Source organism: Portunus trituberculatus, chromosome 7, assembly GCF_017591435.1.
Source record: "Portunus trituberculatus isolate SZX2019 chromosome 7, ASM1759143v1, whole genome shotgun sequence".
NCBI classification, from domain to species: Eukaryota; Metazoa; Arthropoda; class Malacostraca; order Decapoda; family Portunidae; genus Portunus; species Portunus trituberculatus.
In genome coordinates, this window is record NC_059261.1 from 4351544 (window position 1) to 4366475 (window position 14932).

Genomic DNA, 14932 nt, shown 5'->3' on the forward strand with positions numbered 1-14932 from the left:
TGTGAGGTGTGGTACAATCCTGCGTACCACCTGCCAGCTGGTTCCAGAAAGCCTCCATTGCAGCAAGTACCAGTGTATTCACCCGTGGAACACACAAATGAACTAACAACAAGGAACACAACTCAGTGTAATGCCAGGGATCCACCTGTTTCCTCTCCACCACCTGATACATTCCACACTGTCTGTCTTGTGTCAGCCAATAAATATCCACCTGAGAAATTAATTGATTGAATCTATCTAAAAATCGCAGCACCACCTGGAAACCTTCGCGCACCACTAGCAGTACACCTGCCACAGTCTGGGAACCACTGACCCACAGGACCTTCACATGTAAGTCACCACGGTCGTCTGCTGGTCACCCAACGTGTGTGTGTGTGTGTGTGTGTGTGTGTGTGTGTGTGTGTGTTTGATCTGCTGCAGTCTCTGACAAGACAGCCAGACATTACCCTACGGAACGAGCTCTTTCTTACTTCGTTTTGTTGCGAGAATATGGAGTGAAAGGAGACACACCAAATATCTCCACCCGTCCTCTGGCTTGTGAAGCCAGAGGACCGGTGTGTGTGTGTGTGTGTGTCGAGCTTGTCTTTCTTACTTCGTTTTGTTGCGAGAATATGGAGAGCGTCACGAAGACGAGAAGTTGTGAATGAAGTGTGTTCCTTAAGTGTGTGTGGATATTTAGGTAAACATTGGTTGTATACAGTGTTATCAATAGTATGAAAAAAAAAAAAACCGACCTCCATGCCTTAACAAACAAAGCAGCGACCTCAATGCTGTAACAAACAAAACAGCGACTTTCATATCGTAACAAACAAAAGTGAGGTGTTTTCTGTCTCTTAGGTGCTTCAGAACTCATTCCTTTCCCTGGTTTTCTTTGGGGTTTCTCTTCCTGTGTCTCGTGTCCTTCCTTGGTGTCATTCTTGTCCAACTCCAGCAACAACCTTTCATGTTCCCACATCTAGTGATTCACGCTATTTGCCAGCCTTGTTGGCTACTTTCCCCACACTCTTGTTCATGCTCTCCATAGACCATGTTGTCTGGCTGATGGAAACCTTCTTGTCCCTGAGAACGTTTCTTTCTCTTGGGTCTCGTCCTCAGCTACTGTGTCATCAGTGCTCAGGCGTTCCTTCTCTTCCACTTCTCGCGTCAGTTAGTACATGCCATTCTTACCGAGTTCCTCTCACCATCAGTTGTTTTTCCCTGGCCGAGCTCCTCGGTAATGGTGGCACACTTTCCCTGCAGGTCTTTTTGCTGCTTGCCAGTGGTCAGTGCAGTCCCGTACACGGCTCACTCGTGGTACTGAGGAATTTCAACCTTCCCTTCTTGTGCTTCTTTGTAAGCCTTCTTTAGAAGAGAGAGTTCTTGCTTCATCAACTTCCTTTCTTCCTCAAGCTCCGTGTACATTTGTTGGACCTGTGATGTTACTTTCTTCTCTCTCGGCCTTGGACTGAAGAGATTCAACATGTTTCATCGTCTCTGTCGTCATGTGCCAATCTTCCCTCATGACCCTGACGGCGTTGACAACCTGGAGGTCAGCCTCCGCCGTCTGTGTCATGTCATTTATCAAGCTTGCCTTTTCTTCCCAAGCTTGTTCGTAATTCTTCTTAACAGTATAGCCAGGTCTTCCAGTATCGCATTCCTGTCTTCCATCACTATTCTATACAGTTCTTCGGCCTCCATTGAAGCCCGGGGCCTTTCCTTGCCAGCAGCAGTCTTTGACAGAAGAGATTGGACAGGGTGTTTCCCCCCCCCCTTTTTTTCCTGGCCTATAGCTCCTGTAGGTAACTTGAAGAGTATTGGAAGCGCTGTTAAGCTTCCATCCATTAGTGGCGCAGGCAATTTTGTTTATAGTGGTGGGCATATTAGGGCCCATATCACCACTCAAGCGCATCTTGGGCGTAACCACCTAGAACCTGGGTATCATGGTGACATGTAGCTAACTTTAAACCACTCCACAAATGGCAAAGTTTCAAGTCCGTACTTGGTGGAATTCGAACCAACGCATGGACGTCTGCCCGATCCCACCACCACCACCACCTTATCCACTACGCCACCTACCACCTGCAACATTCTTCTCTTATGGCCATGACCACTGAAAACTGTCTGGCTGAGAGTACAAAGCATTTCAGAAGATTATAGAATATTTAGGAAGAAAATATACAATGATAAATGTGCCATGATCTAAGATTAGTTAAATGTATTATAGAATCGACGATAAATTTAGATACAGAAAACTGAAGGAGGAATGGAAGCGCAATGGTAAGTATTAAGGATTGAAGAGACTAATAATTTGATTTTAAGGGAATGGGCGCCAAGAATGGAACGGAACGGTAGGCAGAGTGAAAGCTGGAATAGCGGAACGGAATGAATCTTGAATAGGTATACCTCAGGAAGCTATTAAATTACCTTTGTTGTGCTGTTTATATACAACTATAAATTTATTTAATAGAAATTAGTCATTAGACATTAGATCAGAAGAAACATATGGAGGATGATGAAATAACGGGGAGGAACGGAACGGAACAGAATATAAAGAATGCAACAAAAATGCAATATAAAGAATAAGTAATGATAAGAAATAGCGCGTTATATCTTTGATGATAGAAAAAAGTAAAGAAGAAAGGTGAAATACAGGGAAAGCGTTAGGTAGCACTATTATAAAGGCGGCGAACTAAAAGAAAATTATGAACAATGAAAGAATATGCACGTACACACACGCACAAAAGTAAAAAATATAGAAATCAAATACACTCACATGACACCCAATGATAAGATGATACATAAACACATCAAGAAACAAGAAGAATAAACTAGATTACCATTGAGAAAAGAGAGCGCATTTAACACTAAGAAAGAAACTAAATAAAACAAAACCGAAAAGAAGACAAACTCATATTAAAACGAAACATGATATTTTTTGCGACAATAAAATCAATATAATGTAATAAATAAGAGAAAGAGAAGGAAAGTAGTAAATGTAGCACCGTTAGAAAGGCGGATATCTTGGACACGAGGAACGGAACGGACCAGCACGGCGAGGAAGGGAGAGGGTGGCCGCTAGATTACCTTTTTATACTGAACCATGGCCAATTTAGCAGTTCAAGACCTCAAAACGCTGGTATGTGCGTGTGTGCGTGCATGTACGTGCGTGTGTAGGGCGTGTACGTGAATAGAGTGCGTGGGAAGAGCTATGTGTACGTGTGTGTGTGACAGCTGGTGTGTGTGTGTGTTTTGTTGTCACCGGCGTTTTTTTCCCCTTTATTTTGTGCGTGTGTGGTTTGTTTTTCTGTGTGTGTATGAAATAATGGCTTTGTGATCTTTAATGGATGGGGTTTTTTTTATTTATTGTTTAGGTTGAGTTGTGTGAATGTAACGTAACTTTGCGTAATGTAGTCCAGCCTCGCCCAGCCCTCAGGTGACGCGCCCTCCTGCTTCCTTCCTCTATTTCTTCCACTAAGTCTTCTCTGTCTACCTTTGCCGTGACGGTTTACTGATGCAATGTTGCCAGTTGTGTCTATTTTGCCTAATTTGTGTATTTTTCTTCACCTAACCTAAATTACACTGAACACTTTCCTAACCTAAAGCTGCATCCTTGTTTTGATTTGTGTTGGATAGCATTCGCCAGCCTCAAGGGGGGTGGGGTGGTGGGTGTCTTCTCTGTGCCTCCCTGCCTCTGCCTCCCTTGCAGAGGTGCAGGGGACATGAGCAAAATTAGGAGCAGTAGCCATGATAGAACCAAAGATGATTGACTCAAGCTTGATAGATTTAGGTTTTAAGGAGTTGGAAAGTAAGTGTGCCTGTAACTGAGTGGTTATGAATGGAACACACTCAGTAATTAGATTGTTAGTGTTGAGACAGTAGGGAGCTTTGAAAGATTAGACAAAAATATGGATGTGGATGGTGGGTGGAAATTGGCAGGCATGTTCACACAGTGACTGCCATGTGTTGGTCTGGCAGCCTCTTGAACCTTGCCTCATTTTGTTATGTTCTTATGGGCATTGGTGGGTGACATTTCAACCATCACCCTCCAAACCTAACCCAACCCAGAAACAACACCCCCTAATGTTCCCTCCCCTCCCGTCCCTCCCTCAGGACATCACCAAGCTGACGGCACTGTCCCCGGAGGTGATCAGTCGGCAGGCCACCATCAACATTGGCACCATCGGCCACGTGGCACATGGCAAGTCCACCGTGGTGAAGGCCATCTCAGGTGTCCAGACCGTCAGATTCAAGAATGAACTGGAGAGGAACATCACCATTAAGCTCGGTGAGGAGAGTTAGGTTAGGTTAGAATATCAACCCATGGCAGGGAGAAAAGAGAGAGAGAGGTCTCACATTAGGTTAGGTATATGTCATTTTTCTCTCTCTCTCTCTCTCTCTCTCTCTCTCTCTTTTTCCCTATTATTCATAAGACATTAGAAAAAAACAGAAGATAAAACAATTGAGATTATGGAAGGAAGAGAAATTTGTTTACATTTTCTGCATTGGTGCACAGAGGAGGTAAAGAAAGACCTTGATAAACTTGAAGACCGCCACTCACCACTGAAAGACTTGAAGACCGCCACTCACCACTGAAAGACTTGAAGGCCGCCACTCACCACTGATAGACTTGAAGACCGCCACTCACCACTGATAGACTTGAAGACCGCCACTCACCACTGATAGACTTGAAGACCGCCACTCACCACTGATAGACTTGAAGACTGCCACTCACCACTGATAGACTTGAAGACCGCCACTCACCAGTGATAGACTTGAAGACCGCCACTCACCACTGATAGACTTGAAGACCGCCACTCACCACTGATAGACTTGAAGACCGCCACTCACCACTGAAAGACTTGAAGACCGCCACTCACCACTGATAGACTTGAAGACCGCCACTCACCACTGATAGACTTGAAGACCGCCACTCACCACTGATAGATTAGATTAGATTAGATTTATTGACCACAAAATAGTTACAACTTCTTGTATAAACAATACATTCCAATGGTCCACAAAATAATATTCTGGTCACATTTGTATTTAGTATTTCGCTTTTCTACACATGCGCACATCAAGATTCTTAATAATTTCTTAATCATTAAATACTAATTAATCTCCCAGCTAAACTTTGGTTAGTGAAATTCTAACTCGACTCTAAAAGTACTAAAATTAATATAAAACATTAATAAAAGATAACACAGACATGTTTGAAATAGAAAGTAAAAAATTAACAACTATAAGCTGAAAATTACAATAAAACTGACGGTAAGAATAGTACTTAAACAAACAAACAAAAATTAGCATACGAAATATTAAAACCAACATAAAATTTACACGAATAAAACTGGAGCAAAAAAATAGATAAAACTACAAGAACTCAAGTTAGTAAAAAATTAACAAACTATAAGCTAAAGATTACAAGAAAACTGACGATAAGAATAGTACTTAAAACCAACAACAAAGAGCATACAAAATATTAAAACCGACACAAAAATAAACGAATAAAACAGAAGCAAAAAGTAGATAAAACTACAAGAACTCAGCAAGAATGCGGTGAGCAATAGAGCATACACTGATAAAATCTTGCCTCTCTAGCATCAAATTTTTAAAAGATATCAAATTGAATTGTTGGCGTATATGCAATGTTCTTTGACAGTCAGCTACTACATGTTGCTCAGTTTGAATATTTCCACAAGAGCACAAGCGTTCTTCTAATGGCAAGCGACTTGAAGACCGCCACTCACCACTGATAGACTTGAAGACCACCACTCACCACTGATAGACTTGAAGACCGCCACTCACCACTGATAGACTTGAAGACCACCACTCACCACTGATAGACTTGAAGACTGCCACTCACCACTGATAGACTTGAAGACCGCCACTCACCATTGATAGACTTGAAGACCGCCACTCACCACTGAAAGACTTGAAGACCGCCACTCACCACTGAAAGACTTGAAGGCCGCCACACACCACTGATAGACTTGAAGGCCGCCACTCACCACTGATAGACTTGAAGACCGCCACTCACCACTGATAGACTTGAAGACCGCCACTCACCACCAAAAAGTGAAGAGTCAAAACATGGACACTCACTGCTCTTGTTTTATTGATGTACTTTGCTTTATTTTTATTTTTATTTGTGTTTTTTTAATGTAAGATGGAGAAAGGTGATCTAACAAACAAAATACATACCACCACTAATCCTCCCCTCTCCCCCCCATCCCCCCAGGGTACGCCAACGCCAAGGTGTACAAATGTGACAACCCTAAGTGTCCCCGGCCGGCCTGCTTCACCTCCGCCAGCTCACACAAGGAGGACGCAATTCAGTGCGCCCGATCCAACTGCTCCGGGAAGTAAGTGTCATTTATTTGTTTATTTTTTCTATTTATTTATTCATTATTATTATTATTATTTTATTTATTTATTTATTTATTTTTTATTATTTTTTTTTGTGTGTGTGTGTGTGTAGAATATGGGAAGGTGGCCAAGGACAACAAAAAATATAAAGAAAAGGCCCACTTGAATGCCAGTTCCCTAAAAGATTAAGAGAGATGGTAGTAGTAGTAGTGGTGGTGGTGGTGGTGGTAGTGGTAGTAGTAGTAGGTAAAGAGAGAGAATAAAAGCAAAAATTTGATAAAAAGAAAACAACCACAAGAACAATAAAGAAATAAAAAGTGAAATAAAGAAAACCAAACCTAACCATAAGAAATTAAAACAAGAAAAACACAAATAGATAATTAGCCAAACTCAAATTGCCAGTTTTTCTCGCCCCTCCAGCTGCTAACTCTGTACAAGGGCCTTGTCTGTCCTTGTTTGGAGTGCTCTTCGTTTGTTTGGGGAGGTTCCACTCACACAATTTTATTAGACAGGGTGGAATCAAAAGCTCTTCATCTTATCAACTCCCCTCCTCTGACTGTCTTCAGCCACTTTATCACTGCTGAAATGTTGTCTCTATATCTTTTATCGCTATTTTCATGCTAACTGTTCTACTGATCTTGATAACTGCATGCCTCCTCTCCTCCCCCACCCTCGCTGCATAAGGCTTTCTTCTTCCTCTCATCCCTATTCTGTCCAACTCTCTAATGCAAGAGTTAACCAACACTCTCAATCATTCATTCCTTTCTCTGGTAAACTTAGGAACTCCCTGCCTGCTTCTGTATTTCCATCTTACAACTTGACTTCTTTTAAGAGGGAGGTTTCAACACATTTGGCCCTGGATTTTGGATAACACACTTGACCTTTAAGGGAACTGACAACCTAGTATGGTTTTTTTTTTTTTTTTTATATACAGTTGCCCGTCCTGCATAAAGAAAAAAAAAAACATCACCACCAGTTCTCACCAAGCCTAATCCGCTCCACAGGTTCCGTTTGGTCCGCCATGTGTCCTTTGTGGACTGTCCCGGCCACGACATCCTTATGGCCACCATGCTGAACGGTGCCGCAGTGATGGATGCTGCACTGCTGCTCATTGGTGGGTGGAGGAGGGGGAGGGGAAGGTGTGTGTGTGTGTGTGTAAGAAAAAGAGAGAGAGTGAGTGAGTGAGGGAGAGAGAAAAAGAGAAGGATTATGTTTGGGTGAATTAGAGAGAGAGAAGCAATGTGTATGTGTGTGTATGTGTTTGAGTGAAGGAGAAGAGAAAGAAAGGGAAAGAATAATTGTGAATGAGGAAGAGAGAAGGGAAAGGGAAGGAAGGAATGTGTGTGTGTGTGTGTGTGTGTGTGAGAGAGAGAGAGAGAGAGAGAGGAAGTTGTTGGGGTTTTCAAAGGATGTTTTTGTGGCTCTAGTCATAATTTGAACCTTGTACAATTGAAACACCCTTAAACATCCACTAGGACCACAAAAACACCCTTAAAAACTCCAACACACTGTAGAACCTCATGAAATTAGAATGCAATAAACAATTCTCTCTCTCTCTCTCTCTCTCTCTCTCTCTCTCTCTCTCTCTCTCTCTCTCTCTCTCTCTCTCTCTCTCTCTCTCTCTCTCTCTCTCTCTCTCTCTCTCTCTCTCTCTCTTTCTTTCTCTCTTTCTTTCTCTATCTCTCTTCTTCTTTATTTTTTTTTATTTTTCTCTTCTCTTCTCTCTTTTCTTTCCTCTTTCCTTTCTCATTTTCTCTTATTTTCTGTCTATTCTTTCCCTCTCTCTCCTCTCTATTCTCTCCCTCTCCCCCACAGCTGCGAACGAGACCTGTCCACAGCCACAGACCTCGGAGCATCTGGCCGCCATTGAGATCATGAAGCTCAAGCACATTCTCATCCTGCAGAACAAGATTGACCTTTGTCGCGAGTCTCAGCTCAGGGAACAGTACGACCAGATCCTGCGCTTCATTCAAGGTTTGTGCGTGTGTGTGTGATGTCCTATTATCTAGATACTATTTATCCCTCCCCCCCACACACACACTCACCGTACACCCCCCCCACCCCCACACAGGCACAGTAGCGGAGGGAGCCCCAGTTATCCCCATTTCTGCACAATTGAAGCTAAACATCGATGTGGTGTGCGAATACATCACCAAGAAGATCCCAATCCCTGAACGCGACTTTCTCAGCCAGCCAAGACTCATTGTTATCCGCTCCTTCGACGTCAACAAGCCTGGATGTGAGGTGGAGGATTTGAAAGGCGGAGTGGCTGGTGGTTCTATTCTGCGTGGAGTTCTCAAGGTTAGTGGAGCAGTGGTTGTAGACTTAAGTGTGGTTTTTGTAAGGTTTGGGGGGGTTCTTAAGCTTTGTGGTAGTGGTGGTGAACTTGAAGATGGAGTGGCTAGTGGTTCTATCCTACGTGGAGTTCTTAAGGTTAGTGGAGTGGTGGTGGTGGTGATGTGGACTTGGTGTGTTTTTTTGTTATGTTAGCTAATGTTTTGGGATTCTTAAGCTCGGTGGTGGTGGTGGTGGTGGTGAAGGTGGAATGGCTAGTGGTTCTATCATATGTGGGGTTCTGAATGTCAGTGGAGCAGTGGTGGTGGTGATGTGGACTTCAATGATTGTGGGGTTCTTAAGGTCAGTGGTGGTGGTGGTGGAGGATTTGAAGGTGGAATGGCTAGTGGTTCTATCTTATGTGGGGTTCTGAAGGTTATTCATTGTTTATCTTTACATTCCTTAGTCTTATCAAACATTGTCAAAGTAGAAGTGACAAGATCTAGTGTTTGAGGTTGGAAAGAAATATTTAACAAGTTTTTAAATCAATTTATTTGATTCAAATTTATTTTTTCTATTTAAATATTTTTTGTCCTAATTTTTCTTGTTGCCACCAATGTTAACCCCTTCAGTACTGGGACACATTTTTACCTTGTGATTTGTGTACAATTTAACCATTTTATTGACATCAGAAAGGGTCTGTGGAGGTCAGAAGATTGGACCCAGAGTTTTCACTATTTTAATCCATGACATGAGTTTCTGAAGCTGTATAAAATCACCAAATAGTCACCAGAATGAATATTATGGAAAAGTGTCATGGTACAGAAGGGGTTAAATGAAATCATGGCTTAGTGTATCACCTGAGAGAGAGAGAGAGAGAGAGAGAGAGAGAGAGAGAGAGCACTAACTAAACTCTCCACCCTCCACAGATTGGCCAGGAGATTGAGGTGCGGCCCGGAATCATGTCGAGAGACGCAGAGTGTGGCCTTGTGGTGTGCAAACCCATCAGGTCGCGCATCATCTCACTCTTCGCCGAGACCAACGAGCTCCAGTTTGCCGTGCCAGGAGGACTTATAGGTCTGTCTGGGGGCTGGGTGGGTGTGTGGAGGGCTGGGAGAGGCAGGGGACGGCTAGGGGTGGATCATGTGTGTGTGTTTGTGTGGATGGTACCATTAATGTGTGTGTGAGTGGTTGGGTGTGTTTTTGGGGCTAGTTTGGTGTATAGGGCTCTGTTTCGAGGGCTAGGTGTGTGTGTGTGTTGGAGGGACATTAGGGGTTTAGTCATAGCATAGTAGAATTTGTGTGTGTGTGTGTGTGTGTGTGCTTGCTCATTCATTCATTTATTTATTATTTGATCTGGTTCAGTTCTGGTGTGTCCTGGCATGTCTGAGGTTGCCCTGTGTATAATAATAACATGTCCAGTTTGCTTGTGTACTCAGCCTGCCATTTGTTTAGAAGACTCACTAGTACTTTTTTATTTTTCTTTATTTTCTACTTTTTCACTTTTTTTTTATTTATTTATTTATTTATTTCTTCTCTTGCATAGAAAAAAAAAACAATCTTACCTCCTTTATTTCCCTCCCGTGTTTCCTAACCTCACTTACAATTTCCCTCCTCTATTTCCTAACCTTTCCTTTACCATTTCTCTCTTCCATTTCCTAACCTAACAAAGATTATTTTTGTCCATACTGTTGTTGTTTTTTTACCTCCTTCACTGTTTGCCAACCTCATCTAACCTACCCTATCTTATCTCCTTCACTATTTCCTAAACTAGCTTCTATTTCTCTATTTCCTAACCTAACCTAACTTTTTTTTTCACCATTTCTTAACTTACCTTATCTCCTTTACCATTTCCCTCCACTATTTCCTATACCATTTCCCTCCACTATTTCCTAACCTATCTTTTATTTCTCTCTATTTTTCTCTCTATTTTTCAATCTAACCTAACTTAATTTCCTCTATTCCAGGCGTGGGCACCAAGATCGACCCCACACTGTGCCGGGCGGACCGCATGGTGGGGCAGGTGCTGGGTGCGGTGGGGTCCCTGCCGGAGATCTTCACTGAGCTGGAGATATCGTATTTCCTGCTGCGTCGCCTGCTGGGAGTCAGAACAGAGGGTGACAAGAAGGGTGCCAGGGTGAGGCAGGGAAGGCTGGGTGACTGATAGAAGGGTGCCAGGGTGAGAGAGAGACAGACAGACAGACAGACAGGAAGGTTGTTAGGGTGACAGACAGATGGATGGACAGAAAGGGTGAGACAGATAGATTGACAAGAAATGTGTTATGTCAGGGTGAGACAGGGGAAGGCTGGGTGACAGACAGACAGATGGACAGGAAGGGTGTCAGGGTGAGGCAGGGGAAGGCTGGGTGACAGACAGACATGGACAGGGAGGTTGCCAGGGTAAGAGACAGCCAAGACAAGACAAGAAGGGTGCCAGGGTGAGGTTGGGTGAGACAGATGGACTGACAGGGAGGGTGCTGGGTGAGAGACAAGCAGACAGACAAGACAAGAAGGGTGACAGACAGACAGACAGACAGATCATCATCATCTTTTCTCATCTCTCCATACCTATCCTCATCACCATTCTATTCTCACCACCTTATTGTCATCACCACCACTCTCCATCCCTATCTTCATCACCATTCTATTCTCACCACCTTATTGTCATCACCACCACTCTCATCACCATCCCATCAACACACTCCACCTGCACCTCAGTCTTCTCTTCTATCTCTCTCTCTCTCTCTCTCTCTCAATACTCTCTCTCTCTCTCTCATCTCTGCATTATTCTCCCTCCACTTCCCCCTTCCACTAACCAACTTTCCTCCACACACCTCCATACACCCTCACACACTTTCCTACACCTCCACACTCCTTTAACAGACCTTTCACACCTTGCTCCACCTCCACACACCCATAACAAACATTTCTCCACCTCCAACACACCTAACAAACCTCTCCACCTTCACGCACTTTCTTCTATCTCAAATACACACTTAACAAACCTTTCTCCACCTCCACACAGCCTTAACACACCATCCTGAACCTCCCACACACCTCCAAACCTTCATCCATCTTCCACCACCTCCACACATTCCTTTAACAAACCTCCATCCCTCCACAGGTGCAAAAGTTGGCCAAGCACGAGATGCTGATGGTGAACATTGGGTCGCTGTCCACCGGGGGCCGTGTGCTGGCGGTGAAGGCTGACTTGGCCAAGATCACCCTCACCCAGCCTGTCTGCACTGAGGAGGGAGAGAATATTGCACTCTCCAGGAGGATTGACAAGCACTGGAGGTGAGAGAGAGAGAGGAGAGAAGAAGTAGAGAAGAGAGGAGAGAGAGAGAGAGAGAAAGAGAAAGAAAGAAACCTGTGTGAGAAGAGAGAAGAGAAGAGAAGAGAGAGAGAGAGAGAGAGAGAGAGAGAGAGCAAGCAAGCCTACCTGTGTGAGAGAGAGAGAGAGAGAGAGAGAGAGCAAGCAAGCCTACCTGTGAGAGAGAGAGAGCGAGAGAGAGCGAAGCAAGCAAGCAAGCAATCCTACCTGTGAGAGAGAGAGAGAGAGAGAGAGAGAGAGAGAGAGAGCAAGCTAGCCTACCTGTGTGAGAGAGAGAGCAAGCTAGCCTACCTGTGTGAGAGAGAGAGCGAGCCTACCTGTAATATGTGGCAGTTAGATTAGCTTATAAATCATTGAGGTGAAGCTAATAATGTCAAAGTTAATTTCCCCCATTATTGCATGTCTCAGTGTGTTAAAAGTTCAAATAATGGACTTGTTTACTTACACATTTATTTGCACCATTAGTCTTCAGTTCAAGTACACACTAGTTACTTTTTTCATTTCTTTCTTCCCTGTTTCATTATTATTATTATTTTTTTTCTTCTTAATTCCCTTTCTTCTAATATCTACACATTTTCCTCTGACCACTCTCTCTCTCTCATTCATTTCCCATCTCATCTATGCACACTTTCCTTTAATCATTCTCTTTCATTCATTCCTTAACAATTTCTCATCCCCATCCACATAAGCTAACCATCCGTCCACATCCTTATCCATCATTCTCTCCCATTCATTCCTGTTTAATCTTACTCATCTCATCTCTGCACACTTTCCTCTGATCATTTTCTCTCATTCATTCATTCATAAACATAATTTCTCAACCTTCCACATAACCTAACCAACCTTCTACATTCTTATCTTATCCATCCATCATTCTCTTTCATTCTGACGTATTTTTCTTATCTCTGCACATTTTCCTTTGTAATTCTTTCATTCTTAATCATAACCTAACCGACCCTACTCATCATTATCCATCTATCCATCATTCTTCCTTATCTCTGCACACTTTTCTCTGATTTTTCTTTCTTTCATTCTTGAGCAAAATTTCTTACCTTCTTCCACATCCTTATCTTATCCTTCTAACATCCATCCGTCATTCTCTCTCATTCATTCTTTTCAATCTTACTTATCTCTGCACATTTACCTCTATCATTCTCTCATCCTCTTCCATATAATCTAACGGACCTTCCACATCCTTATCTTATCCTTATCCATCTATTCATTCCTTAATCATTCTTTCATCCTATCTTAATTCTTTTCCAATCTTACTTATCTCTGCACATTTACCTCTATCATTCTCTCATCCTCTTCCATATAACCTAACGGACCTTCCACATCCTTATCTTATCCATCTCTCCATTTCAGGCTTATCGGATGGGGGCAGATCCGTAGAGGCGTCACCATCAAGCCTGAGTGAGAGAGAGAGGGAGAGGGGAGAGGGGAGAGTTGACATGACACCACGGAAGGCAAGGGTTCTGTCACACGTACACACATACATACGGACACTGTTGATAAATATTATGGGTAAAGAAAAAAATTAATAAAATGTCGAGAAAAAGTGGAGTTTGTTGATTTATTATTGCCTTGGTTTGTGTTGAAAGTGTGACTGACTGACTGTTGTTAGTTTGTGTTGAAAGTGTGACTGACTGACTGGCTGGCTGGCTAAGAGAATGTTGTTAGTTTGTGTTGAAAGTGTGACTGACTGGCTGGCTGGCTAAGAGAATGTTGTTAGTTTGTGTTGTAAGTGTGACTGACTGGCTGGCTGGCTGGCTAAGAGAATGTTGTTAGTTTGTTTTGAAAGTGTGACTGACTGGCTAAGAGAATGTTGTTGTTTGTTTTGAAAGTGTGACTGACTGGCTGGCTGGCTAAGAGAATGTTGTGTTTGTTTTGAAAGTGTGACTGACTGACTGGCTGGCTAAGAATGTTGTTAGTTTGTTTTGAAAGTGTGACTGACTGACTGGCTGAGAGAATGTTGTTTGTTTTGAAAGCGTGAGTGACTGACTGGCTAAGAGAATGTTGTGTTTGTTTTGAAAGTGTGACTGACTGGCTGGCTGGCTAAGAGAATGTTGTTAGTTGATTGTTTTGAAAGTAAGTGACTGGCTGAAAGACTGACTGACTGGCTGAGAGAACGTTTAAAATGAGGTTTGCTGATTGTTTGATTGACTGATTAAGAGAACGTTTAAATTGAGATAAGTTAATTGTTTGTGTTGAAAGTGTGACTGGCTGACTGAATATATAACTGACTGACTGAATATATTTGTTGATTAAATATGAAAAGTGACTGACTGACTGACTGACTTGACTGAAGAGAAAACGGAAAGAATTATAAGACTGACTGAGTAAACTTGAACTGATAAAGGAGATGCGAGTAAATTGAACGAATGAGTGGAAGACAAGGAAAAATAAATAAGATATAATAATTAGAAAATGAGAAATAAATGAGAACTGGGAAAATAATGAAAAAGAAAAGAAAGGAAAAAAAATTGGTTCACAGAAAAATAAGATAAAAAGAATGAGAGAAAAGAGGAGAAATGAGGAAATAGAATAATGAATGAAAGAGGAAAGGAGAGAGGGAGAAACAAGAAGTGGGAAAATATGAATGAATGAAAAGAGGAAAAGAAAAAGCAAGAAATCGAAGAAAAAAAGGAAAATCATAAACAAAAATTGAGAAAAATATTACAACGAAAGAGAAAAAAAAGGAAATGAAAAAAAAAGCAAGAAATAAACAAGAGAAATAAGGAAATTAACGAATGAAAAAGAAAACGGGAAAAAATAACAAAACAAGAGAAGAATCGAATGAAATATAAAAAGAACGAAAGAATGGAAATGAGAAAGAAAAATAAAAACGAAACTAGGAAATAAGAGAAAAATAGAAAAAAATGTAAAAGAAATAAAAAAAAAGAAAATAAATGAATGGGAGAAGGAAAATTTTGAGAAAGAAGGAAAATTAACAAGGAAAATAAAAGAAATAGAAAA

The 14932-nt window shown here is 42.1% G+C and overlaps 1 protein-coding gene across 1 annotated transcript; it reads left to right on the top strand.

Annotated features, from left to right (window-relative positions):
- Positions 1-2992: 2992 nt before the first annotated feature.
- Positions 2993-13519, top strand: LOC123498563 (eukaryotic translation initiation factor 2 subunit 3, X-linked-like). The gene is made up of 10 exons (XM_045245783.1): positions 2993-3115; positions 4090-4264; positions 6221-6344; positions 7353-7462; positions 8164-8322; positions 8420-8649; positions 9552-9699; positions 10590-10759; positions 11747-11919; positions 13322-13519. The coding sequence occupies exons 1-10, from the start codon at positions 3080-3082 to the stop codon at positions 13371-13373; spliced, it is 1377 nt and encodes a 458-aa protein (XP_045101718.1). The 5' UTR covers positions 2993-3079; the 3' UTR covers positions 13374-13519.
- Positions 13520-14932: the final 1413 nt, after the last annotated feature.

What these genes read in the sequence shown, in the direction of transcription:
- LOC123498563 (XM_045245783.1), top strand. Translation starts at nt 3,080, where the DNA reads ATGGCCAATTTAGCAGTTCAAGACCTCAAAACGCTG. An exon ending in TTCTGCGTGGAGTTCTCAAG is followed by an intron (nt 8,650 to 9,551) that starts GTTAGTGGAGCA and finishes CACCCTCCACAG; the next exon opens with ATTGGCCAGGAGATTGAGGT. An exon ending in CGTGCCAGGAGGACTTATAG is followed by an intron (nt 9,700 to 10,589) that starts GTCTGTCTGGGG and finishes CCTCTATTCCAG; the next exon opens with GCGTGGGCACCAAGATCGAC.